This window comes from Eucyclogobius newberryi, unplaced genomic scaffold (assembly GCF_026437365.1).
Source record: "Eucyclogobius newberryi isolate DKJ021-1_F unplaced genomic scaffold, fEucNew1.0.hap1 SCAF_18, whole genome shotgun sequence".
Lineage (NCBI taxonomy): Eukaryota > Metazoa > Chordata > Actinopteri > Gobiiformes > Gobiidae > Eucyclogobius > Eucyclogobius newberryi.
Genome location: NW_027315812.1, coordinates 21,407,210 through 21,433,126, shown reverse-complemented (window position 1 = coordinate 21,433,126; position 25,917 = coordinate 21,407,210). Strand labels below are relative to the sequence as shown.

Genomic DNA, 25,917 nt, shown 5'->3' with positions numbered 1-25,917 from the left:
GTTCACTGTGTGTGTTGTTTTGCACAAAGTGTGAGCAGGCATTGTGTTTAGAGTTGTGCGAATCCGAGCCATGTTTTGCAAATTCACTGTGTACTTCGCCCATACGACTCTGTGAACTTAGAAGCAGGATTAGCCCAAAGTGTTCAAGGTTTTCAACAGCAGTGTGTAACTGGTGGAAACATAGTTGAGTCATATGCAACGTGTGTGTTATTATGGTAAAAAAATATGGTTTTGATCAATTAGTGTAGAGTTTTTACAAGAGTGTTTCATTTTGCAAAGGAGATAAGGTGTTTTGATAATTGGGTTTGAGGTTGTGCTAATTGTGTGTAGGGTTTTGCTAAATAAAACAAAACCATCAAAATTGTGTTTATTCAATCGTAAAAAAATGTATTATAAGGTTTCTATAAGGTAAATGGTCCTTTAGCGAACCCTCATCAGGGAAACTCTGTTTAAACTCGTCCTTTAGTGAGTCGTCACTGTGAATCAGCCACTGATCTGGAGCTAGGTCAGGACCCCCAGAGCTGAGGTATTTTACCTGTTGCATGTTTTTGGGGGAAACTGGAGGACCCTGACCTGGTCAGTGCTTTGTTCTCTCTTTTAAATGCAAATTGCACCTAGTTTGACAGATATTGTGGACAACTTTACAAAAAAGAATGAGATTGTTAAATTTGTTCAAATGTTTAATTGACACAAACCACAGAAAGAGGGATTTTCTACCTCAGGGCCTTTTTTCTGTACAAAGTATCCTGGAGCCCAAGCTCATATTTAATATATTGGATTTTGCGACCCCCAAGAGGACCCCACTAACTAATATGTTTTTTCAATAATATAGATAAATATGTCGGTGTAATCCCTCATTCGTCCAGGAGTGTTACATTGTTCCAATGTTTAGTTTTTCCTAAAAAACAGAGTCCAGATGACTACAACTGAAGCCTGCAAGGGGGGGTGCAACTCCCCCCCCCTCTGGGGCAACATCCTTTGGCCCATCTTTACGACCCCTTCACAAACAAATGCTGTCACACACCCGTTCTTCTCTTAGACTAATGATGCAGATAAAATATCACTATTATGCAGATAAAATACATCACAGAAATATACTCATATATTCACATTTTATCACACTAATGCACCTGACCTTTCGTTTCTGGAAGAAGAACAGAAGATAACATCAGTCAAGTCACAATGGTATCAGCGGGCGGTATGCGAGTCACAAGGCAGTGATAAGGATAAAGTTGGGGCGTGGCGCAGAGTAAAACGCATGACACAAACGCGAGCCTGACACAGTGACGGAAATGAAAACACTGACAGTCATGTGGCCAAAGAAAAGAATGTGTCCCTGAGGAGCAGAGGTGAGTGTGAAACCTGAAACAGTGGCTCAGAGGGCTTTAAATAGAACACAGCTAAAACGAGATGACAAATTAATGTACCTTAATTAGCGGGTAAGGCCTCTGTTGAAGTAAGTCTTGATTGTAATTAAAAAATAAACCATGACTTGTCTCAGCTTGAGTGAGACCATTACGCTTAAAGGTACACTGCGTAACTTTTCTGATGGAGGAACATTACAAGACATTGGCATTATTAAATCAAAATGGCAACATAGAATAAACCATTTCTGATTTTCATTAACAATAGGGCTACACTTTATTCATACATTATTGTTACCAGCCTGGCTGGCCCCTTTAAGGAAAGACCTGGGGATTGTGGGTAACGGGAAGTGCGCCGCGCTCTCTGTGTGTTCGGTGCGCGCGTGTATCTGCTGCCGCCGCCCGTATGTCCTGTATTTTTCTGATTGAATGAATCCCAAATAAAATCGTGTTGCAACGAGTATTATGCCTGCTCAGCCTCTGTACCACGGTTAGGAGTCTACTGGGCAGGGGAAGGAAAGTAACACTGGGGGCTCGTCCTGGGATATTTGAACAGAAACTTCAGAGACTACGTTGAAGAAAGTCGGCGGCACCTGAGAGACAAGATGGCGGCGCCGTTTTACCGTGGTAATGACAACGTGGACAATAAGAGACTATTTGAAGTCGCAGATCATAATGTGAGCAGGAATCCGTTTTGGCCGGAGATGACAGCGGCTGCTAAGGCCACTACTGGTCAAACTGAACGTGTGGGAGATGTGAATGGGAACGAGACCAACCCATTTTTGTCTAGCATGGAGCTAACCGGACGAGCATCAGCCCTGGCTGCTCACGCCGCCGCAGTCGGTATGCACAAATCCCTTTATCTCACCCACGTACATGGATGGCGGTCAAGTTGGGGCTTTCCACCACAGTGGGATGGTGACACAGTATATGCCTATATTTGACGCAAATAATAATGAGGCCCTCCAGACCCTCCGCCTACCCATACAGTGTTTTACCCCTGGTGTTCAAGCGCGCAGGCATGGTACACCGTACCCACTGAGTGATGCTGTGCAGCAAAGCCCTGACGCCTTGCCGGTTCAAGACCTCAGACCTGTACCAACCCCAGCCTCATGGCAGCCATTGGTGACTGAGCAAGAGCGGCGGGCTACTAGGCACGGTCCCAGGCAGGCGGAATCAACGCCTCACCGCCACTCCACTCGACGCGCCTGCCAGAGGACTCCACTGACAGCGGCGAGGAGGAATGCTGCGGATTTAAAGAGAGAATCCCAACCCTGCGACCGGGACATTTTGATGGGTCAAGTTCGTGGAAAGATTTCATCTATCATTTTGAAACATGTGCACGAGCCAATCACTGGACAGGGAAGACCAAAGCGATTCAACTCCGGTTCAGCTTGACTGGGGCCAAGGTTCTACTGCCAAGGTTCTCCAGGGAATTATGGTATCGTTCACAAAAACCCTAAGTCTGCAAACTGGAGCTATGAGCGTGTCCTACAGGAGGTGAATGCCGCTTATGGTCCACATTCCGAGCACGCCGCCGCCATCGGGATCGAGCTGAGGCAGAGGGTCAGAAAACCAGGGGAAGCTCTGCACAATCTCCGAGACGACATATATGAGAAGATCGCCATTGTGTACGGGGACCGTGCCGAGTTAGTAACGCTGATAGTATCGCTGTTGAGATTTTCACCAACGCCATGACCGACGCTGATATCGTCCAGAAGCTTCTGGAGATGAAACCCCGCACTCTGGCCGGAGCGTATGACATTGCACACCGGCATGAGACTACCAAGAAGGCCGCCAGGGCCGTAACTCAAATGATGCGCCCCGGTTTGGTGCCCCGCAGCTTAGCGGCGAGAACCGCTTTAGTGTTTGAAGATACACCCGTACTCCCCTCTCCGCAACGGCAGGGGGCATCAAAGCCCCAGCAAAAACCAAACAAGACGGCGTGGGGCAAAACCTTCACAGGGGAGGTAGTGTGTCACAACTGTTCCGGAGTGGGACACATGCCGAAGCTGTGTCCTTCCCCCCGTCGTCTCCAACAAAGGCAAGATAGTTTCACGCCAAATTCTGTTCCTGACACTAACACAGTGATTGTTTGCAGTAAAGGTCAAGGAGAGAACATGTGCGTACAAATAACAATACATGGGCTAGGACTTTGTGCCCTTTTGGATTCTGGTGCTAGGAGAAATGTGCTTCCCCTGCACCACTTTGACTCCCTCCCGGTGCAGTTCAGACCTCAAATACAGCCATCTACTGCCAAGGTTCTCCAGGGAATTGGGCCCGAAGGTCTAGCGGTCCTTGGGGAGGTCATGTTGCCGGCGCTGGTTGGGGGAAAACAGATTGATATAAACTTTATCATGGCCGACACCGCTGAAAGCACAGAGGTAATCTTGGGGCATCCTTTCCTCCGTCAGTCCGACGCCTGCTCGGATTACGGCCGCAGGGAGATTACACTGTTCGACGAAAAGATCCCCCGGTTTGATCCGAACGGCCTGCCTGCAACAACACATGTCGTTCGACTGGCCCGCACCACCATCTTGGAGCCCGCATGCGAATAAGTGGTGCCTGGTTTCTCCCGCCTTCGTTCAGCCACGAATAGAGACATGCTGCTTAGTCCCACTAAGACTTTTGTTGAAAGACACAGTGTCCTGGTGGCCCATGCTATTGTGCATCCCCGGAGCTCCAAAGGCATCCCCATCAGAGTTTTCAACCCGGGGTCTACGCCTATCACCTTGAAGAGGGGGGCTGTGGCAGGTGTCCTCCAGCCTGCTGAGGTGGTGGGCGGCCCGGAGCTCCCACCGGTCGTGCGCCCGTCCAAGCCGGGGCCAGTTAACTCTATCTCTATCCCTTCTCATTTACAGGCGCTGTATGCTGAGGGCTGCCTCAACCTGTCCGAGAGCGGTTGCCGACAGCTGGCCCTCCTGCTGCAGTCTTATGGTGATGTCTTCTCCACGGGTCCCACTGACCTCACAACATTCAGACTACACCAGGGCCCCCTGTAAAACAGCCCCCACGCAGGATGGCAGCCGACAAGCAGTCCGCCGCTGACCAGCAGCTACAGCAGAGTCTCGCCGCGGGAGTGGCCCAGCCCAGTAATAGCAGCTGGGCCGCCCCTATCGTAATGGTAAAGAAGAAGGACCAGACCCCTCGGTTGTGCGTGGACTACAGGCCGCTGAATGAAAGAACCATCAAGGACGCTTACCCTCTTCCGCGCATCCACGACACTCTTGACACCTTGTCCACTGCCAGGTACTTCAGCACACTTGACTTGACATCGGGGTACTGGCAGATGGAGTTGACGCCTAGAGCCTGTAAAGCTTCTTACACGTAAGGGCCTATTTGAATGGAATGTGATGCCATTTGGACTGTGTAACGCTCCGGCAACCTTCCAACGACTTATGGACCGGGTTTTGGTGGGGCTGCAGTGGGAGACATGTTTAGTGTATTTGGATGACGTTGTGGTCACCTCACAAATGCTGGAACGTTTAGAACAGGTTTTTATCCGGCTACGGCAGGGGAACCTTAGACTTAAGCCATCCAAGTGCTGTTTGTTTCGAGAGGAAGTGGCCTATTTGGGACATATTGTTTCCGCAAATGGCATCGCCACTGATCCCCAAAAGACAGAGAGGGTGAGGGAATGGCCAACACCTAGGAACGTGTCTGAAGTCAGGCAGTTTGTAGGTTTAGCTTCCTACTACCGACATTTTGTCCCTGATTTCGCGTAAATAGCTCAGCCCCTGCATGAACTCACAAAGAAGTATGCCCGGTTTAACTGGACTACCCAGTGCCAGCAGGCGTTCGATGGGTTGAAGAGACTGTTGACTTCCTCACCTGTCCTGGGCTACCCCCTTGACAAAGGGGATGTTTTTGGACACGGACGCTAGCGACTGTAGGGTTGGAGCGGTCCTCTCTCAAGTCCAAGGGGGTGAAGAGAGGGTGTTGGCATACGGGAGCAGGCGTTTGTCACCTGCTGAACAAAATTACTGTACTACCCGGAGGGAACTTCTAGCAGTGGTAGATTTCACCTCCCACTTTAGGCAGTATTTACTGGGCCGTCCTTTTACCGTCCGGACCGACCACAGCAGCCTGCGCTGGCTGACCCGGCTGAGAGAACCTGAGGGTCAGTTAGCGCGCTGGTTAGAGAAGTTGGCTGAATATGACTTTGTTGTTGTTCACCGCCCCGGCAAGATACACCAGAATGCGGATGCACTCTCGAGGCGTCCATGTTCTGAGTCCTGCCCTTGTACTATACAGGACCCCGGTAACCTGCACCGGGACAAGGCCGTGCAGTGTGACCTATCTGAGCCTGTCCTATTCACCACACCGCAGACCTTAGTGGGGGAAGTGGGGCCGGAACCTGGGTCCTCTATAGTGGGGGTGGACGACGCCCAGAGTGGGGCTGACAGGGTTCCAAATATTCGCAGAGTGACTGACTCACCGCCACCTAGTTTGTTTCAGGGTTGGACACTAGAGCAGCTGAGCGACACTCAAAGAGCTGACCCAGATATTGCACCAGTTTGGCAGTGGGTAGACAGCAAGGGAAGCCGTCCGTCTTGGTCCACTGTCGCCGCTTGCAGCCCAGCTACCAAGGCTTACTGGTCACAGTAGACAAGACTGTTTTTAAGGGATGGTGTATTAATGAGGAAGTTTTTCTGTCCCGAAGGTAAAACATTCTATCCACAGGTCCTCCTGCCCCACGCTCTACGCACTGCTGTAATGGAGCAGATGCATGATGGGCCGGTTGGGGGCCATTTTGGGGGGGAAAGGACACTGGCACGAGTTAAAACCAGGTACTATTGGTACGATATGAGGGACGATGTCACACTTTGGTGTCGCACTTGTGCCAGCTGTGCAGCCAGAGCACGGCCAAAGAAAACGCCACAGGCCGCCATGGGCACCGTGCGGGTCGGAGCACCTATGGAAAGGATAGCGGTTGACATTATGGGACCTTTAAACGAGACGGACAGACACAACAGTCATATTTTGGTGGTACAGGACTATTTTAGTAAGTGGGTTGAAGCTTATCCGGTTCCCAATCAGCAAGCCGAAACAGTTGCAGAGAAGATAAATTCAGAGTGGGTGTGCAGGTACGGGGCCCCCCACACATTACACAGTGACCAGGGCACCAATTTTGAGTCGTCAGTTTTCCAGAGAATGTGTGAGCTGTTGGGAATAGAAAAGACTCGTACGACCCCATTTCGCCCGCAGTCAGATGGGCAGGTGGAACGCTTTAATGCCACTCTACTGAAAATTCTGGCATCTACTGCAGAGAGGTGCCATTGGGATTGGGATTTAATGCTCCCTTTCGCAGTTATGGCCTACCGCTCCACCCGGCACAGTTCTACCGGGCTGACCCCAAACATGATGTTATTTGGCAGGGAAGTCACTGAACCCATGGACTTAGTAGCTGGTTTTCCCTCAGATGACACAAATGCCCATTCCCTTCCGGAGTATGTTCTAAAGCTCAGAGAACAGCTGGACCTCTCTCACTGGCTTGCACGGGAGGTCTTGGGAAGGGCTTCTGAACGAGCAAAGAGACAATATGACAAAAACATTTGCCAGACACAGTACCCGGTTGGTGCTGCAGTCTGGCACCTGATCAAGGGCACAAAAGCAGTGAAGAACAAGGTGCGGAAGTTCCTGCCCTCCTATGAGGGCCCGTATTTTGTTGTGGGTCATTTGGACGATTTGGTGTACCAGATTCAGAAGGGACCAAGGTCGAAAGTTAAAGTCGTGCATCATGATAAGCTGAAGCCTTTTCATTCCAGAACCCTGCCAGATAACAGTTGGGTTTTTCATAGATTTGACCCGTCGGCACCACAGGAGGTGTCACCCCCTGCTTCCAGTGAGGACTCCAACTCCAACATTGGCCCGTCCCAGCTGTGGGACTCTGACACGGAGGACGCTGGTCAATTGTCACCGCCTCCGACTCCACCCATCCCGAACTCTGGGCCGCCTCAGCGGACACCCTCCCCCCTTTATTTCATGCATGTCCCGTTGCATGTTTCATCTTATTTTTGTTTCAGTGTTTGCTTGTAGCAAAAGGTGCCAACATATCAATGTTATAATGTTTAAAATGTAGTCATCTGGATAATGTTTTTAAAAATCAATATTTTTTTGCCTTTGAAAGTCACTTTCAATCTGACTATGAAAGATAAACCTTTGAAACCCTTTCTACAATGGATCGCTGGACGAGATACACATCAAATATATTCTCTGTGTGTTATGATTGTTGAAAACTAGAAAACACGTCAGAATCAGAAACTAGGAACTTGCTTTGGCATTAAGGTGCAACATAGAACAATGAAGAATGTGGGAGAGAAGAGGAGGAGAGGAGGGAGGGAGCAGGGTGTGGCGAGGTAAAAACGACATTCTGCATCCTCCGCTGCCATCACTACTGACCCACCGGGACTCCAGACTGCAGACCCACACACCCGGCATACAAGTGAGTACACGCAGTATTTACAGTAGTGTTTTCTGCAAAGTTACAGCCGTGCAAAGGAGATCAACTAGTCATTCACCAGAGGGAACAGGGGAAAAAACTGTCATACAGATAAAGACGAGGGGAAAATGCAGAACTTTATTAGTGCTTTGTGTGTGTAGCCCTTGTTTACTCTGGAATTACTTGAGTGGGCTATGGGTTCTTTTACAGTGTACTCACTCTAATCAATGTTTGGGTCACAGGATAGTACCTTAATACAGTAGGGACTGGAATAATGAGTTCACGCAAGACAAAGTATAAAAATAATCCCCTTTTTAATAAAGAAAATAAGAAATGTAACTTAAAATAAAGAGAAAATTTGTTTCCCCAGCAAACACAGAAATGTACAGCAAAATCAACTGCACACCAAACACAGCAAATTGGTGTGTATTACAACTAATAAAGTCTTAACACCGGCATCGAAATACACCCTACGTTGCAGGCCTATATCGATGCAAAAACTCGTGGCCACTTCACTCAGGGAGCAAAATAAAATAAAAGCAGAGTACCTCGTGTAAACTTGTTAATTCCACCAGAATCGACCGGTCCGTTCCAGCGTAGTCCTTGTCTCATTCTCCGTCAATGCGGCTCGGCGCACCGGGCACAGCGTGGCTCCAATGGCGCTGCAGGTGCGTGGCCCGCACCTGTTCCAATATGTCTCGCTCGTGCTTCCAACGTGGCCAGAGGTACTCTGAGCGTCGCGGGCACTCAGAGTGCTGTCTGGATCCGTCTCTCGTTGTCCAGTCCGGCAACGAGTCACTGTCCGCTCGTGGTCCCACGTGGTCGGCGAAACGCGCAGCAAACAGTACTTTAATGAGGTCGTTTTCTACGAGCTCAATTACCTAGTCACGAGTGATGAAAACACTGTCCACTTGCTCCGTGTTGAAAATACAGTGTCCTCAATCACACATCACACACTTGTCTTAACGGTGGCTTCTCTTATGGACAAAACACGGTGCAAAACATTACAAAAGTCACAAAACTAGAGCGTTTTCTAAACCTCGTGTCTCTCCTCTTTTTTTCTCTCTCCTCACACAGGAACCACGTGACATTCACAGACAACTAAAAAAAAAATACTTTACTTTACAACCTGTACAGTATTGCAAATTAAATATTAATGAGTATTACCTGGTTTATTACTTGCAAATATGTTTTAACAATGAACTTTAGCTATATACAAAAAGGTTTTAAATGAACATGGATTTTCATCCGGGTTACATCCTCCCCCCACTAAACGTATCATCATAAAACTGTATGAACTAGGGAAGAATGACCCATAACTCTAAGACTAGTCCTTTCCAATAGTGATCACAACCCCTCTATGAATTATTGTGATTGGCTGGTCTTTAGCCTTTCCCGGCTCGTCGTAGGTTAACCGAACAACTGGTTCAACCCGCCTTTTGGGCCTTGACTGCGGAGTTTCTGCCAATCGATCATGGGACTGTAACTTTTGGGGTTATGACAGACCGTGTTGCTCTGGACTCCACTTCTGGCTCTGAGACAGAATAGATCTCCTCTTCATCTTGGTCTGACTCTTCTTGGGTGACCAGTACTGGATCAGACTCGGTTTCACTTTTCTGATCAGATTCTACACCATCTTCAACTGTTGCTTCCTCCTGTGTCCTTTTCCCATCACTTTCATTTTCTCGAGCATTGGCAAGATCCTCTTGAAATCTGAGCGCTTGTCTGAGACCTTCTTTCACTCTTTCTCGAGTATAGTATCGCCTTGGGGGCTCATAAAACTCTAAGGACTCGGAGGATGAGTCAGAATCACTGTAGGCTCAGCTATTACTCTCGGCTTCTTTAGAGTCTTTAATTTGGTTTTCTGTTGGACAGAACAGTTCTCGTCTTCATCGGGCAATGGTAATTTGACATGTTGCCCAATAGGAAGAATGTGGTCTCTGGGGATTGTTTTTACACCCCCACTACCATTTTCTTTTTTCAGTTGATAGACAGGTAGATTTGGCATCTTTCCCACAACTTGATAGGGTATTGAACTCCATCTTGGTTCCAGCTTGTGTCTTCCTTTGAGACCCCAGTTCTTGAGTAGAACTCTGTCTCCGACTTCCAAAGATTGAAAGCCAACTCTTTTATCATATGCAGTTTTGTTCTTTTGGTGTACTTTGTCTGCAGTAACAGATGCCAACTTATATGCATGGTGGAGATCTTCTTTCAATTTTGTCACATAGCGTGAGTGACATTCCACAGCCTTGGCAGACGAAGTACCAAAACCGGTCAGTCTGGCATCACGACCAAACATAAGCAAATCGGGTGAATACCCAGTAGCATGTGTATGTTGTATGCGTGAACGAGGTATGGGGCATGTTGGCTCCACTGACGCTTCTTTTTCCTACTCAGGGTGCCCAACATTGAAAGGAGTGTTCGATTGAACCTTTCGGGTTGTGGATCTACTTGCGGATGATCAGGGGTTGTCCGTGATTTCCTTATCCCCATTATTCTGAGCAAGTCTTTGATCAGGTGACTTTCAAAGTCTCGTCCCTGGTCTGAATGAATACGAGCTGGGAGACACCCTCCCCCCTTTATTTCATGCATGTCCCGTTGCATGTTTCATCTTATTTTTGTTTCAGTGTTTGCTTGTAGCAAAAGGTGCCAACATATCAATGTTATAATGTTTAAAATGTAGTCATCTGGATAATGTTTTTAAAAATCAATATTTTTTTGCCTTTGAAAGTCACTTTCAATCTGACTATGAAAGATAAACCTTTGAAACCCTTTCTACAATGGATCGTTGAACGAGATAAACATCAAATATTATAATAGTATAATTCTAAAATCAAATCTCTCTTGTTGAAACTAGAAAAGAGTCAGAATCAGAAACTAGGAACTTGCTTTGGCATTAAGGTGCAACATAGAAGAACAATGAAGAATGTGGGAGAGAAGAGGGTCAGCACTAGATCATATAGGGCAGGGGTATTCAATTAAAAGTCACTGAGGTCCAGTCATTAAATTTTGTTCAAGTAGAAGGTCCAAACCGAAGTCCAGCTTGTGTCGACATTTTCATCTGGTTTCAACAATACTTACTGTTAATTTCCAATGCGGGAAATGAACTGGCAGCATAACTATCTCTTTTACCATAAATAAATGTAGTCCCAAGTGCAAAGTGGAATAATTAATTGTTCTCGTAAATAACGTGTGCAAACAGAGCATTGACTTAACATTCTCTCATCTTTGTTCTTAAAATAAGGAGGTCCCAGCCCAAAAAAAATGAAGGCCTACTTTTCCAGAAAAAAAGGTCCATATCTTCAGAAAACAAGTGGCTTTTTAGGGGGAGAAATGCAAACAGGACTGAGTAGCAGGGTCAGTTGTCTCAAAATGCTCTTTTAATGGAGCATTTCACGGCAGATCGATGAGCTCAAGCTGTAGAGCTCCTGCATGTGCCACTTGAATGTCTGAGTCGCTTCCTTCGAAAATCCTCTGACTTCTCTGATGAGGAAATGATTCTGAATTAACAGGAGGAGCTGCTGCCCAAAACTTCATTAATGATATTGCACACTTTACAATAATCAAAATGGTGAAGGTATATGTGGCAGTTGAGTGCAGGGCAGGGGTGGCCAACCAGTCAGAGACTAAGAGCCACATTTTTTACTGTGTTACCGCAAAGAGCCACATCATACACATGGGCACACATGAACATCACCCCATCCCTTCCTCTTACACACACACCTCTGCTCAGCCAAATTATTGTCTCGAGCCTTCCAGAATGGAATGGATCGAGACATTGTTCTTGCCATGGTTTCTTATTATTATGATTGTTTTGCATGGGAAAATTTTGCCACAACTCTGGCATTTTTGACAGAGACCTGAGAACAGGACTAATGTGATGGTACTTCCTGGTTCTAGTCAGGACCCGAGCAGCAGCGTTCTGGATGTACTGCAGCTGTTTTACAGCTCGTTTGGAGAGGCCAGTGAGCAGGCCGTTACAGTAGTCTAATCTACTGGAGACAAACGCATGGATAAGTCTCTCCAAGTCTGGTTTAGACACGATATTTTTGATTTTGGCAATGTTTTTTAGATGGTAAAAAGCTGCTGATGTTATTGATTTGATGTGGCTGTTAAAATTCAAGTCTGATTCCATTATTACCCCAGATTTCTAACTTGGTTTGTAGGTTTTAGAGCGAGACTCTGGAGGTGACCACTAACACTTTCTCTTTGTTTCTTTGGGCCAAAAACGATGATTTCAGTCTTGTCTGAGTTCAGCTGGAGAAAGTTGTTCTGCATCCACACACTGATCTGTTGGATGCAGTGACAGAGTGAATCCACTGGTCCATAGTCATCTGCCGACAATATAACATAGATCTGAGTGTCGTCTGCATAATTGTGATAGGACACATTTTCACTGCGTATCAACTGACTTAACGGCAGCATGTAGAGGTTGAACAGATGGGGACCCAGGATTGACCCTTGGGGCACTCCACAGGTCAGGGTCATGTGGTCTGAGACACAGCTACCAATTAAGTACTTCCTGTCTTCCAGATAGGACCTTAACCAGTTTAGGGCAGTGCCAGTGATGCCCACCCAGTCTTCTAGTCTCTGTAAGAGGATCCCATGATCGACAGTGTTGAAAGCAGCACTCAGATCTAACAGAATTAAGACTGAGGCTTTGCCCGTGTCAGTGTTCAGGCGGATGTCATTTATCACCTTGACAAGAGCAGTCTCAGTGCTGTGATGAGGTCTAAAACCTGACTGAAAAACATCAAATGAGTTGTTTATTAAGAGGAAATCTGTGACTGTTGTAAACAACCTTTTCAAGGACTTTGCCCCAAAATGGCAGATTAGAGATGGGCCGGTAGTTACTCAGTACTGCGGCATCAAGACTGCTCTTCTTTAGGAGAGACTTTATGACCGCAGTTTTCAAAGACATTGGGAATGTTCCAGATTGAAGCGACATGTTAACTATGTGAGTGAGTGGTGCTAACAAACTGTTCAGCACAGACTTTAGAAATCTGGTGGGACTTTTGAAATCCGTGGGTACATCAAGCCAGCATGTAGATGATCTCATGGACAGTTTTGTCAGTTAATGGTGCAAAGTCAGTCAGCTCTAAGTGTCTAGGTGGTTTTAGGGTTATTTTTTTCATTGTGGGATTTATAGCATTTTTAATGCCCTGAACTTTGTCATTAAAGAATAATGCAAACTCATTACACTTGGATGTGGAAATGAGTTCTAACGGCAGCTGAGCTGGAGGGTTTGTTAATCTGTTTACTGTGGCAAACAGGACACGCAAGTTGTTACTGTTACAGTGCACCTGTGCCATCATGCACGTCTCCTCTGAACAACTGCAGGACCAACCGGTGGTTTGGGAAAAACAGACATTTCAAAGAAGACACAGAAATGATCAGACAGAGCAGCATCGACCACATTGACATTTGAAATATTTACCCCCTTTGTAATAATGAGATCTAGAGTGTGCCCTGTGCTGTGTGTGGAGCCACTCTGCTGTGGGTGGGGCCTCTCGCATGCTGAGTAAGACTGAAAGTTTCAAAGACAGCATCAAGCTCTTTAGCGTTTCTGTCGCAAATATTATCAACGTGCACATTGAAATCACCTGTAATGACCAAACCATCAAAGTCTGTGCTCACGACTGAAAGCATCTCAGTAAAATCATCAATAAAACTTTGGCAGTGCTGGGGAGGCTTGTATAAAACAATGAAGAGAGTGGATGGAGACTGTTTTAGCTCCATTTTAAAGGATACATACTCAATGATGAAAACAACCCCAAAAGACAACCTGTGGGTAATTATTTCATCTCTAAAAACAGCACAGACTCCACCCCCTTTTTTGTTTTCTCGTGTGTTTCAGATTCAAACTTAAAGTTAGGTGGGGCAGATTCTATCAGAACTACATTTCCTGTGTTTTTGTCAAGCCATGTTTCAGTTAAAAACATAAAATCAAGATTATTAGTAGAAATAAAATGATTAATTAAGAGTGATTTGTTACATAAGGATCTGACATTTAGTACAGCAAGTTTCAGACTAGTTTCAGTGGGACTGGGCTTTATCTTTTCACAGGGAATATGAATCAAATTTCTCAGATCGGGCCGCCTGACTCGCATTTTGTCTTGCTATTTCTGTAGTCACATCTGTGTGATGTGACTACAGAAATAGCACTAGGGGGGGCTCTTTTTACATAGGGTTTACATTGGTTTGATTTCTAATATGACAATAAGTCCCGGCAACACTGAGACCCAGTGCATCCTATTTATGGGAGATACCAGGTGAAAGACGAGGGGGGATGGGTGGTGGGGCTTTTGTAGCCGGGGAGAGTTTGGGACCAGGTGAAAGACGAGAGGGGATGGGTGGTGGGGCTTTTGTTGACATAACCCTTGATCTTGCTATATTGGGCGTGAATGGAGCCATCTTAATGCCGGATTTTGATCTTTTAGATATATTGGCTTGTTGCAAGCCTTGACATAATTATTTTGACGTCCCTGTCAACATGACAGGTACCAATCTGAATCAGTCATAAGTGTTTTATTGATGTGTAATTTATTTGGCTTCATGCTGTCGCTGCAAACATTGTAAGACACAGTAGACAAACAGGTCTTTCCTCGTCTCCACCTCAGTCACAAGTGCCACATACACTTCCTCATATCTCCTCCTCTTATTAGCTTTTGGGTGCCTTTTGTTTGTTTCTTTATTAGCGATGTCAAAATATTCATTTTAGTCACGATTATCATGATGAGAAATATCACGATTTTACGATTATTCACAATTATCCGAAAAAAGTAAGAAAAGATTTATATTGTATTTTTTTTAAAAACAATTAACTTCCCCACTCTTTGATACAGCGTATTAATTTAAAAATAAAATGGCCACAAATTGATTAAATAATATAAAAGTATGCTTATTGGCCCCTTATTGTAGCTCTTTTAAGCATTATATCATTTATTAGTGAGTTGATCTCCATGATAACGCTCGAGGGAGGGGCTTGAAACTTTCCTTTGGCTCACGCCAACAACAAACAGATATGAAAAAAGCATTTACAGGTAAGATTACGCTCTGGAACTACCTGTCCCCTCTTCCCTCTTCCCTCTCCTCCTTTGAGCTTGTGCGTTCCGGGGCTCCACTTTGCGAGCCGCACAGAGTGAGTGCTTTGCGCTCCAGCGCCGTCAGCGGTGTCCGACGCTCAAAACGCAGGATTCACGCCGTAAAAACATGCGTCCACATAGACTTTGAAAGTAAACTGGACGCTTTGACGCAGCGGAGTGAATGAGCCATTATAAAAATCAAAATGGGGTCACACGCGTCGAAAAATTTGTGTCAGTCAGTATGTCCGGAGACTTTATTTTTGAGTCGGTCAAAACTGATTTTTCCGTATGTGTGTTGTGCATTTTTCTATTTATAATAATTGTATTTATTCATTTGAAGAGGGACATTTATCAGCATCTGTAAGGGAGACTTCTGAAACACCTCAATCTTATAAGAGGGCTTCACTACTACTGGCTAGTTCAGTGGAGTGATCGCGGAGTGGGCATCGGTCAGAATGCACTGAAACAGGATGGATTGTTACTTCCTTTTATTGAAGATAATGAGCGTACATAGGTCTGTGTGTGTGTGTGTGTGGTTATGTAAACAAAACAGATAAACATAATATTAGAACAATTTCCATATAAAGTAATCCAGTAGCAATAACACAAGCAGTGCTCTGATACTAACAATAATACTAATAAACAGTGATTACTTAAATGACAATATATAAACAATCATATATATACATACATATATAGTTTCCAACAGGACATAAACAAGCACTCTGCAGCCTCATGAAAAAGGGTAGGCCTCAAAGCCTCTACTATTAATCTATTCACAAATAATAATCAGACTACCCTAATGGCACCAAAGGAAACATACTCTAAAGGACATGCGTATAAGGCTGACTTATAAATACAGAGGCCCAAATGATACCAGCAAGATCTAGCTAAAGAACACGGAATGACAGGTTATCTTAGCATTAGCGTTAGCGCTTAGCTCTTAGCTGGAAGCTAGTCCAGGTAATATGCAGGTTAAACCTCTGTAACAACACCAAGCATTCCGACTTTCATCTCTAACCCCACAATAAAGCACAGCAAAACACCCACCTGTCTCATGGACGCACACTAACTAATAACACACAAAAACGGGGCTAAAGGGAAGAGCTAACAACATCTCCGAGGCACAGATCAAGAATAAAAACACAAAGAAAGTTTGTCTGCTCATTAGGCGGCCTGACATGGTAAATTCACCATTACAACCATGCCTTCATAACAGCATCAAACAATGTAAATGTGTGCTCATTATATAGGTACTTTATATAATCATTTATATGTTGTATTATTCTTTCACGTCATACTTTCTGTTTCTGTATCCACAGCGTGCCTGAGGTAAACTGACAATCTGCACCTACAGCCTCTCCAACTGCCACTAATCATTTAGACAAGCTGAGTGAAGTGTCTTGCTCAACGACACGACAGTATGTAACAGACAGGAGTGGTAACTGACCTACAGGTCGGTGCAGGAGCACTCTAACCACTGAGCCGCTTTTATAACATTTATTTTTGTTGCAGAAATGAAGACCTTTGTGCTGACTTTTGGGGTTTGCCTGTTTTTAACTGTTACTGCTGCACAGGTTGGTATACTTTTCCAGTTTGTCATACATTATTTCCTCATAAGTTAATCATGTCTTTGTAACATCTGTAGGAACCTGTGCGATCAGTTGAACTGAGTATGATGGATAATGCCATTGATGACAGATTCTACAATTGCACTGAGAAGACAGAGGAAAAAGTGATTCAGGTTTACTTCCCCAGAGAGATCCAGACGACGCCTAACTTTCAAGAGGCGTGGAAGAAGGCAGAGACATGTGCACAAAAGAAACTAGTAACACTGCAGACCAAGTCCAATCAACTAACTCTTAATCACACAAGAGCCTTATGTGTCTACACAGCAAATGTCCCAAATCTTTATGATCCTCTCAATTCGGCATTGAGAACTGGTGCAGTCACTTACAGCACTCCTGCCTTCCAGTACCATGCTTTATACTTTTGGATCACTACTGCCTTACAGATCCTTAGAGAACCCTGTCAAACTACTTACAGGAGAACAAACATAGTTATTAATGGAAATAAAGGAGACAAAATACGCTTTGGCCAATTTGCATCCAGTTCTAAACACCCTAATCTGTCAGGCTTTGGTTCAAAGACTTGTTTTCACATTAAGACCTGCTTAGGAGTGTACATTCAGAAGTATTCAATCTATCCAGAGCAAGAAGTACTCATTCCTTCATTTGAGATGTTCGAAATAGTACACGTTGCATATGGCTCCTATGAAGGGCTGAAATGTAACAAAATCTTTGTGCTGAATCATGTAACAGCACCAAAGCAAACCAAGCTCAACTGTAAAGCAGCCAATCACAACCAACCAATCAGAGCCAATGTTCCCTTAATACTTATTGTGTTAGCTTTTGGTTGGTTTGCAATTGAATCCATTTCCAATGACAAGATGAGAAACATATAAAAAAATATTGTAATAGAATTTAAAAGTTCTGGAGTTTCATCAGAACTGTTTCTATTGAGAGCCACGTACAACTGGAGGCTGTCGCATTTAGCATTTATCTTGATTGTTGATGAAGAAAAGTAAAGTAAAATGTTTAATCAAAAGTTTTGAAGATACTTGGGCCAATTGAGAAAGGAATCGAGAAGGTTATTAAATATAGTCCAAAGCTGCACACATGTGTTTAAAGGTTGTTGTTTTTTTTACAGAAATTGTATAAATGTTTTCCATGTTTTTCTTAACAAAGCTGCAAATCATCAATGAATATGTGAATACAAGTTATGCTTGCTCTTTATTATTCAGTATAATTGTGACGCCAAATCAAAGTACAAATTTCCCCTTGTCTACAAGGTTTTCAGTTGAATTTGTTCCATGATATATTTATACATACACTTTCCAAAGGTAATTTTGAATTTATAATAACTCATATCAGATAACAGTTACTACATTTAAGTAAAAGACGTTAATTGCCATTGTTCCCTGATTATCTGCTGTATGTCTGTGCTTTTGGAAAAATTAATAAAATAAACAATAGCAATAACAACATTCTGCACCTTGAATGTTTGAACTCTCATACGTTTTTTCCCAATGAACCTAAAATTCCTTAAACGATGCAAATTGTTTGTTTTAATTAGTCAATCACAAGAACAAAACTAGAACAAAAAAAAATATTAATTTGCAAAAATGAAAGTGAGGCTTTGTATCTGTCTGGATTTATTGTTCTTGAGCCACTTAACTTTAAAGAGTTGCAATATATTCTTTCACTTTAAGACTAAGGCTTTTAGTGAAGCTCATCTTTGTAGGCTATTCTCATATATAACTTTATCAGATTGTAGCACCATCATTTTGTTGGTTGAAAAATTCCCTAAGGACAAGAGGTCGATGTAAAGCAGTGATGACGATATAGTAAAACATGAACAGTTTGTCCATTAAGAATAGCCTTAATGTGATGTAGGCTAAATATTGTGTGTTTAGGATATATATTTATCTACATATTCAGCTATACTTGAGTGTTTTCACGGGGCCGTGGTCTCTGAGCTGGTTTGGTGCACAACGAGCCTCCACTTTTTGTCACACATTCTGGGATAACACAAAATATCCTCAACACAATCTGTTTCAAGGGTCAGGCGTTAGGTGTTAGCATAAGCAGTTTTTTTACATCTGAAATATAGGCCGCGGGCCAGATAAGATCATTTGAAGGCCTGAATTGGCCCACGGTTATTGAGTTGAAGAGGCTTGACTTAGTAGTATTTGTTATAAAACCTATGTTTGTAAAATATCATGATTTGGATCCACGTAATAATAAAGACACTATAATTAGCCTTAATAAAGCATGAACAAAGATCCATGATGAACAACTACTTTATGAATCAAATACAATGATTCAGGCTTAGTAACTGCTTCATTAAAATGTAATAAGTATTAACTAACTAAGCTTGAATGGTTCTTAATAAACTATTTGTTCATTATGAATTAAGTCTTTGTTCATGCTTTATTAAGGCTAATGAAGGTGTAGTTATTATAAATGAAGTGATTTTGCTACAGATGACTCGTTCTGATGGGATGCTGCTGTAGATTGATCATATCAATGTGCATTGATCACATCTTTACAAATTCTCCAGAATTGTGCACAGGCACTGCTTCTGTTCTAATGAGCTGCACCGACTAATATGCAATCAATACTGTAAGAAATGCCAACAAGGATAAGATGGGTCCTAGAATGATTTTGAACAGATCTTTCAAATCCTCTGACCAAGATGGATTTTTGGATGATGTTAGAAGATCAAGCTGGTCCAATTTAATTGAGCAAACAAATGTAAAGAATGTATGTTTTTTGTCGAAAAACATGCAGAGACAAGAGACTGCTATTTTCACAGAGAGTCAAGAAGACTGAACGATCTCTCAAAAATTGCGAAACCATGTCACAAAACTCAATAGAGCAACACAATCAGTGAATTAACAGGCAGGAATAGAAACTGTGGACATAGCAAATTACTTCAATTAACCTTTTTTAAATAAAGTTGAAACATTTAGAAAATCAAAGGCAACAAGTAACACATCTAAAATCCAAATTAAACAAGAAATGATGAAAGTAAAAATGACACATACAGAAGTGACAGTAAATTAAGTTAAAAGCCGGTTGAGAAATCTTCAAAATAAACCACCAGGTGTAGATGGGATGGATGTTAACTTCCTTAAGATGGCAGCAGAGCAATGCCCCACCCATTGTCACATAGTAAACCTGAGCTTGACCACAGGCGTGTGTCCACAAGTATGAACTGTTCACTCCTTATCAGCATGGAGCCACGGCTCTGACTATAATGACAGATGATTGGCTGACAGACAATGAAGGAAAGAAAATAGTAGGCAGTGTTATGCTAAGATTTTTTAGCTGCTTTTGATTAAATCGACCATGAATCTCTAATTGATAAGCTAGCAGCATATGGATTTCATAAACTGGTGTAACAGCTATTTAACTGTATAAACACAGACTGTCTTGTTCAATGGATTTAATTCACGCTGCAGCACTTTGACATGTGGAGAATAGCACAGGGCAGTTTCGGTCCTCTACTGTTTAACATCTATACAAACGATTTGCCACTGGCTCCGTCAAACGCCAAGATGTTATGTATGCAGATGACTCAACAAGATATATATATATATATATATATATATATATATATATATATATATATGTATACTTTTTATACTGTCCTACTGAACACTGTCATGTTCTGTAGTGGAATGGACACACTAAAACAAATTAGCTTTAAGTGTTTCAAAAACTCAGCATCGTATTTGACTCTAATCATTCATTAATCTGAAGCTATTATTTGTATTGTATTTTGATTGTAGAATTCAAGGTGTTACAATTACTCAGATGTATGAGACTAAGGTTTTAGGAATATTTATATATAATGAATCATCATGGTCAAAACATATAGACAGTATGACCAAAATGGGAAGCATTATTACACATTAGTCCTGTTCTCAGGTCTCTGCACTGGCTCCTGTGGCTCAGAGAATAGACTTTAAAGCAGCTTTGTTTGTGTACAAGTCTCTCCATGGCCTAGCACTAAAGTACATCTTGGACATGTTAGTGCCATATGAACCATCTCAGACTCTGAGGACCTCAGGGACCGGCCTCCTGCTGGTGCCCAGAGTCAGAACTAAACATGGACCGGCCTCCTGCTGGTGCCAGAGTCAGGACTAAACATGGACTGGCCTCCTGCTGGTGCCAGAGTCAGGACTAAACATGGGCCGGCCTCCTGCTGGTGCCAGAGTCAGGACTAAACATGGACCGGCCTCCTGCTGCTGCCAGAGTCAGGACTAAACATGGACCGGCCTCCTGCTGGTGCCAGAGTCAGGACTAAACATGGACCGGCCTCCTGCTGGTGCCAGAGTCAGGACTAAACATGGACCGGCCTCCTGCTGCTGCCAGAGTCAGGACTAAACATGGACCGGCCTCCTGCTGGTGCCAGAGTCAGGACTAAACATGGGTTTTAACAGTCTTCTTGAAGATATGAGACAGGCTTCTACTCTGACAATGTTCAAATCTAAGCTAAAAACAGTTTTGTTTAGCTTTAGACTGAAAGGATTTTTCTTTGCACTCTTCTCTTTAATGTCTTAAATTGTTTTGTGATTTCATTAGTTTAAACAATCAGTTGGACTGATTAAAAAGGGAGTTGGACTCCGAAAACATGTTACCCTTTGTGGCTAGGTGTTTTTTGTCATATTTAGTTAATTTTATTGTATTTCTGTTTCTGTAATTTCTTTGTGATCTTAATGAATTTTTCCTTCTGTGTGAAGCACTTTGAATTGCCTTGTGTATGAAATGTGCTCCACAAATAATCTTGCTCTTCCTTGCTTATTACTATGATTAAGAGATATGCACATTTTCTACCTTGTAAAGTGATTAAATTAATAGCACAAGCTCTGATATGATCAAACCTAGACTTTATGGTCTAATACTACAGCAGAAAGAATAAGAAAATGACAAAATGTAAAAAATAGGGCTGAACAGCTGGTTCTCCACTGTGACTATTATACCAGTACTAAATTCATGCATCAGAAATTAGACTGTCTATCGGTACAAGACAGACTTTTATATTCACTGCTTGGATTATTCAAGAGTGTTTTTGTCACAAAAGCAGCAGATTATTTTTAATAACATAATTCTTGGTGCAGAAATGCCACGAGACATGTTTCTGCCAATAACTTTATGTTGCCTAAAGTAACTACCAACTATGGTACTTTAAAAGAACTTTCAATTTGTATGAATGGAACCGACTGCCTAAGCGTTTAACAATAATTGAAAATCATTTTAAATTCAAAGTGTTACCGAAAAACTCCATGAAACAAACAAACAATAACAAAATTATTCAATTTAATACATTTTTGTAACGTCCAAAATCGCAACAGCAGTTGCCTCGGAGGGTGACAGTGAAAAACGGATTAAACCATGTTCATAGGGACGAGGGACAATGTCCCAGTGTCCCCTGTCCCCTCCAGGGAAAACTGCAAAACCTCCTTGGGAAAAAGTAGAAACCTGGAGGAGTTCCACAGTGAAGGAGAGATCTGACTCCCTCAGACGGACGCGAGATAGACAGTGGAGCTGGGCCCACTCAGGAGGAGAACCAGTTCTTCAGGAGGAGAACCAGTTCTTCAGGAGGAGAACCAGTTCTTCCAGGCAGATGAAGAACCGTTCATATGGAGTAGAGACTGCTTCTCAAGGGAGTCGAGGATGACTTTGAGGATGGACGGATGGAGGATGAAATTAAACTACATTAATTAAAGCAACTGTGTAAAAACATGTATGTTGTGCTGTACAATATTCTTGAATAGCAAAAGCTTTTGCTGGCACTAATCAGGATAAAACATGTTTTAAAAAGTGCTGCCTGTGCAGCTTGTCGCAGTGTCGTGAGTTCGATTCCGGACCCGACAATTTACTGCATGTCCTCCCTTCTCTTCCATTCCCCATTGCACACTTACCTTTCCTGTCTAAGAAAGCCTTCGAGCAAAACAATTCTTAAAAAAAAAAAATCATCACTCAATAAAAATGTAGCCATGCTGTCGTTAAGTATGTTATACATTGTTACCTTCATTACGGTAAAATTACCACTTTTGCCTTGTCCCCAGAAAACACTGGGTCGGTGTTGGCCATGTTGCAAAGCTGGTTATTTACCCAGAGACAAGAGACAACAGACGCTTCAAACACACCAAAAATACATTTGCTCACAGGAACTCACAAATACATTTAATATTGGTTTAAAAAAAAAAATCTCTTTTAAAATTGTGTTGTGTAATATTGCATGAAGATGGACTGCATTTATTTTACTCAAGTTAAAGGTTTGTCCCTGTAGGAAACCGCGTCCTCTGCATTTGGACCTTGCTTCAAAGCCGCTGTGGAAACCTGTCAGATCTTGAGCCCGGCTTGGTCTACAATAGCTGGAGGATTCTACCTATTGTGCATGTTTTGGTTTAATGGAGGAAATCATAGTAGCCAGAGGAAATGCATCGAGACCATCGAGACACATTACTCGCCACAATAGCCACTGTGCCAAATTTCTATGGCATCCCAGAGAATTACAAGCTAATAACATTGTCGAGTCGCTGCAGCTTGAGTGGTTAAAGCAAACAGGCGAGTTAATAAGGTTTCAGAACAACCACTTTTAATTCAGTTGCTTAATGCGTAACCAAAGTAGCATCCCTGCCTCAATTATAAACGTATAGTCAAATGAGATTGATGATATACGGTAGGGAAACACTGCATGGAGACTTTTCTTGATTAATTCCCTAGAGGAGGTGATTCATCTTGGAAAAAACAACAGCTGACATGTCACGTGAGCTAGATGTGAATGTTTAGTTTCAGATTAAAAGCCTTCATGAGCTCCCAAAGATTATATTCTCACCAACTGTAGAACAAATCTTTCTTGAAAGGTCACTGCTCAGTCTGCTTTGGCGGCTGCACCTATCGCATATGTGGGATATGTGGGCGCCACAAAACAGTGAGTGATTCACTTGAGTGCGTCATTGTCTCCGTCTGTGGCTGCGCGCACCCATCTGAAGGCGAGCGGGGCCCTTGCACTCCGACGCCACTCGCAAAATGTACACAACGATCTGCAGAGAGACATCGTGGGAAAACAAGCTGACTATTTGTCATTCTAAAGTAAATCAAATATCAAGACTGGATTGTTTATTCATTCATCACATTTTGGTTAAGGTCACGGGGAATTGGAACAAGTTCAGAGGCGTATTTTAGGCGCTATTGCAGAGCCAAAATGTTGAGCATTCGCAAACAGACTTTCCCTGGGGAATTTAAAAAGACCACTACTTAAACACTTGGCGGAAGTAACTAATTTCCAGAACCATTCTGTAGTTGTTTTCTTTACACACATTTCTAAACATACAAGGAAAGCTATATCTGTAGGAAAAATATTTGTGCATGTGATTCTATTGATTTTTGACATCACACTAACAGACGGATCATTTGTAGGGAAAGCCTTTTGAAGTTGGAATTACTGTAAGTTCTGTGAAAGTGTGAACTTCCTGGTGTGTAGAAAATCAGTGTAATTGACAACCACACTAAAATGTTAGAATTATATTGTTAAAAGCTTAAAAGCCTTCTTGCCCTGTGCTTTCAGCTCTGGTAGAAGAGCTGGAGCCATGACTCATTAGTCCGACACACTGGGGGTGAGTGTGACCATCTTTTTTATACAATTTGAACAGAATATGTAGAGGAAATGTTAAAATACAATTCTGAATTTTAAACGCAACATTCAAATGAAATATTTCTACATTTCAAAAGTGTATTTTTTAGCACAAGAACCAACAAAAATAAGACTCACCCCTCTGAGTGACCAGTGGTCTCTGATGATTACCGGGACATTGTTGGACTGGTGAGATAATAGCCAATCAAACCACGTCTACACTTAGGAATATTGATTCACACAATGCTGAGGCTGCAACGTGAAAATTATTATTATCTATTTAATTTTTGTTAATGAAAGTTTTCCATTTGCCTGTTAGAGAGTTAATTTAAAATGTTTATGAAGCCCTATGAGGCAACTGCTGTTGTCATTTTGAACAATGCAAAATAAATTGAATTCAGTTGAATTGTTCCAAAGGCCATGGGTGCAGATTGGCATCTGCATATCTGTCACTGTGCATCCTCGTCCCACTATACAGACCAGGGGGGCCTGAAGTAGATGTGATTTGGCCCGTGAAAGGGTGCTGAGATTTATTAGTATGATTTGATTAAATTTGTGCTTTGTCAGTAGTTACAAAGGAGACCAAATCAAGTCTATTTAACCGGAAAACACTTTAATAAACATTTATTTGCAACCTCTTAAAACACAACACAGATTAAACAAACCGACAAACAAACACAGGATATCCAAATAAAACGCCAATAAAACATTCAATAGAATTAACAAATACATAAAAACATACACTATGAGATGAAATTATATACAACAAGTGCATCAGCACTGCGGGTAGTCCTTGGCTAGTTCTTTAGAATAATTAAAAGGCATACAATTATTTAATTTTAAAAATCTCTGAGTTGTTCCACAGGGAGGGAGTAAAGGTACTGAAAGCCTTTTTTCCGGTCTCTGCGTTGACACGATGGGTCTGTAAGACAAAGATATCCTGAGATCTCAAACGGTGACTACTACTTGATCTGAGGTGCAACAAACTTGATAAATATTCAGTCAAAATGCCAAAGAGAGCCTTATAAATAGACAAAATGCAGTGCTGTTCTCTTCTTGCATCCAATGATTTAGAGTATAGTTGACAGTGGTGAGTTCTGTATCCTCCTTTCACTATAGTGTATTTTGGAGAACAGCACACATTTGGTTATATTTGAATGCATTCATAATTTTAAGTTAAAGGCGGTATGGACGATTTTTCGGCGATTTGAGAACGCAGGCGGAAGTGCGCATGCGCACTCCCCCGTGAGGACTGATACAACACACACGCATCTCTCGTCTCCCGTAGATTTCTGTCCACTTCTGCGTCAGCTCGAACTGTCTTTCTCCGTCTTCATTTTGCCCCGTACACTGAGGGAACTATATTATGATAGATCCATGCGCTTAGGCACGCGGAAACTTGGGGACGAACCGCACGCGGCTGCAGGTGAGCGGTAGGTGCGTTTTATGATTGATACGTGGCAGGACAAATGATTTATCCACGCCACGAGGAAATATGATACAAAATTTGCTGAAAAGAATCGTCCATACCACCTTTAACACAGTTTTGTTGGATGGAGTGAAAATCCTCTTGAATATTTTGAATATTCAAGAGGATTTCCCCTAGCATACGTTTTAGATTATGTCCAATTGAGTTTATATAAATTGCAAATAGCAGTGGTCCAAGGACAGAGTCTTGAGGAACACCTTTATTAAGGTAAGACATGTTAAAGAATATGTATATAACCCAATAGTATCTAGAAGATCCAAGACAATACAATGATCTACTGAATCAAAGGACCTTGATAAATCAACAAAAAGAGCAGCATCCAATGCA

At 42.8% G+C, this 25,917-nt stretch overlaps 1 protein-coding gene across 1 annotated transcript; it reads left to right on the top strand.

The window, feature by feature from the left end:
• Positions 1 to 16,206: 16,206 nt before the first annotated feature.
• LOC140364999 (ecto-ADP-ribosyltransferase 5-like) lies at positions 16,207 to 17,640 on the top strand. Its single transcript, XM_072451370.1, has 2 exons — positions 16,207 to 16,468; positions 16,540 to 17,640. The coding sequence occupies exons 1-2, from the start codon at positions 16,409 to 16,411 to the stop codon at positions 17,353 to 17,355; spliced, it is 876 nt and encodes a 291-aa protein (XP_072307471.1). The 5' UTR covers positions 16,207 to 16,408; the 3' UTR covers positions 17,356 to 17,640.
• Positions 17,641 to 25,917: the final 8,277 nt, after the last annotated feature.

What these genes read in the sequence shown, in the direction of transcription:
- LOC140364999 (XM_072451370.1), top strand. Translation starts at nt 16,409, where the DNA reads ATGAAGACCTTTGTGCTGACTTTTGGGGTTTGCCTGTTTTTAACTGTT. An exon ending in TAACTGTTACTGCTGCACAG is followed by an intron (nt 16,469 to 16,539) that starts GTTGGTATACTT and finishes TAACATCTGTAG; the next exon opens with GAACCTGTGCGATCAGTTGA.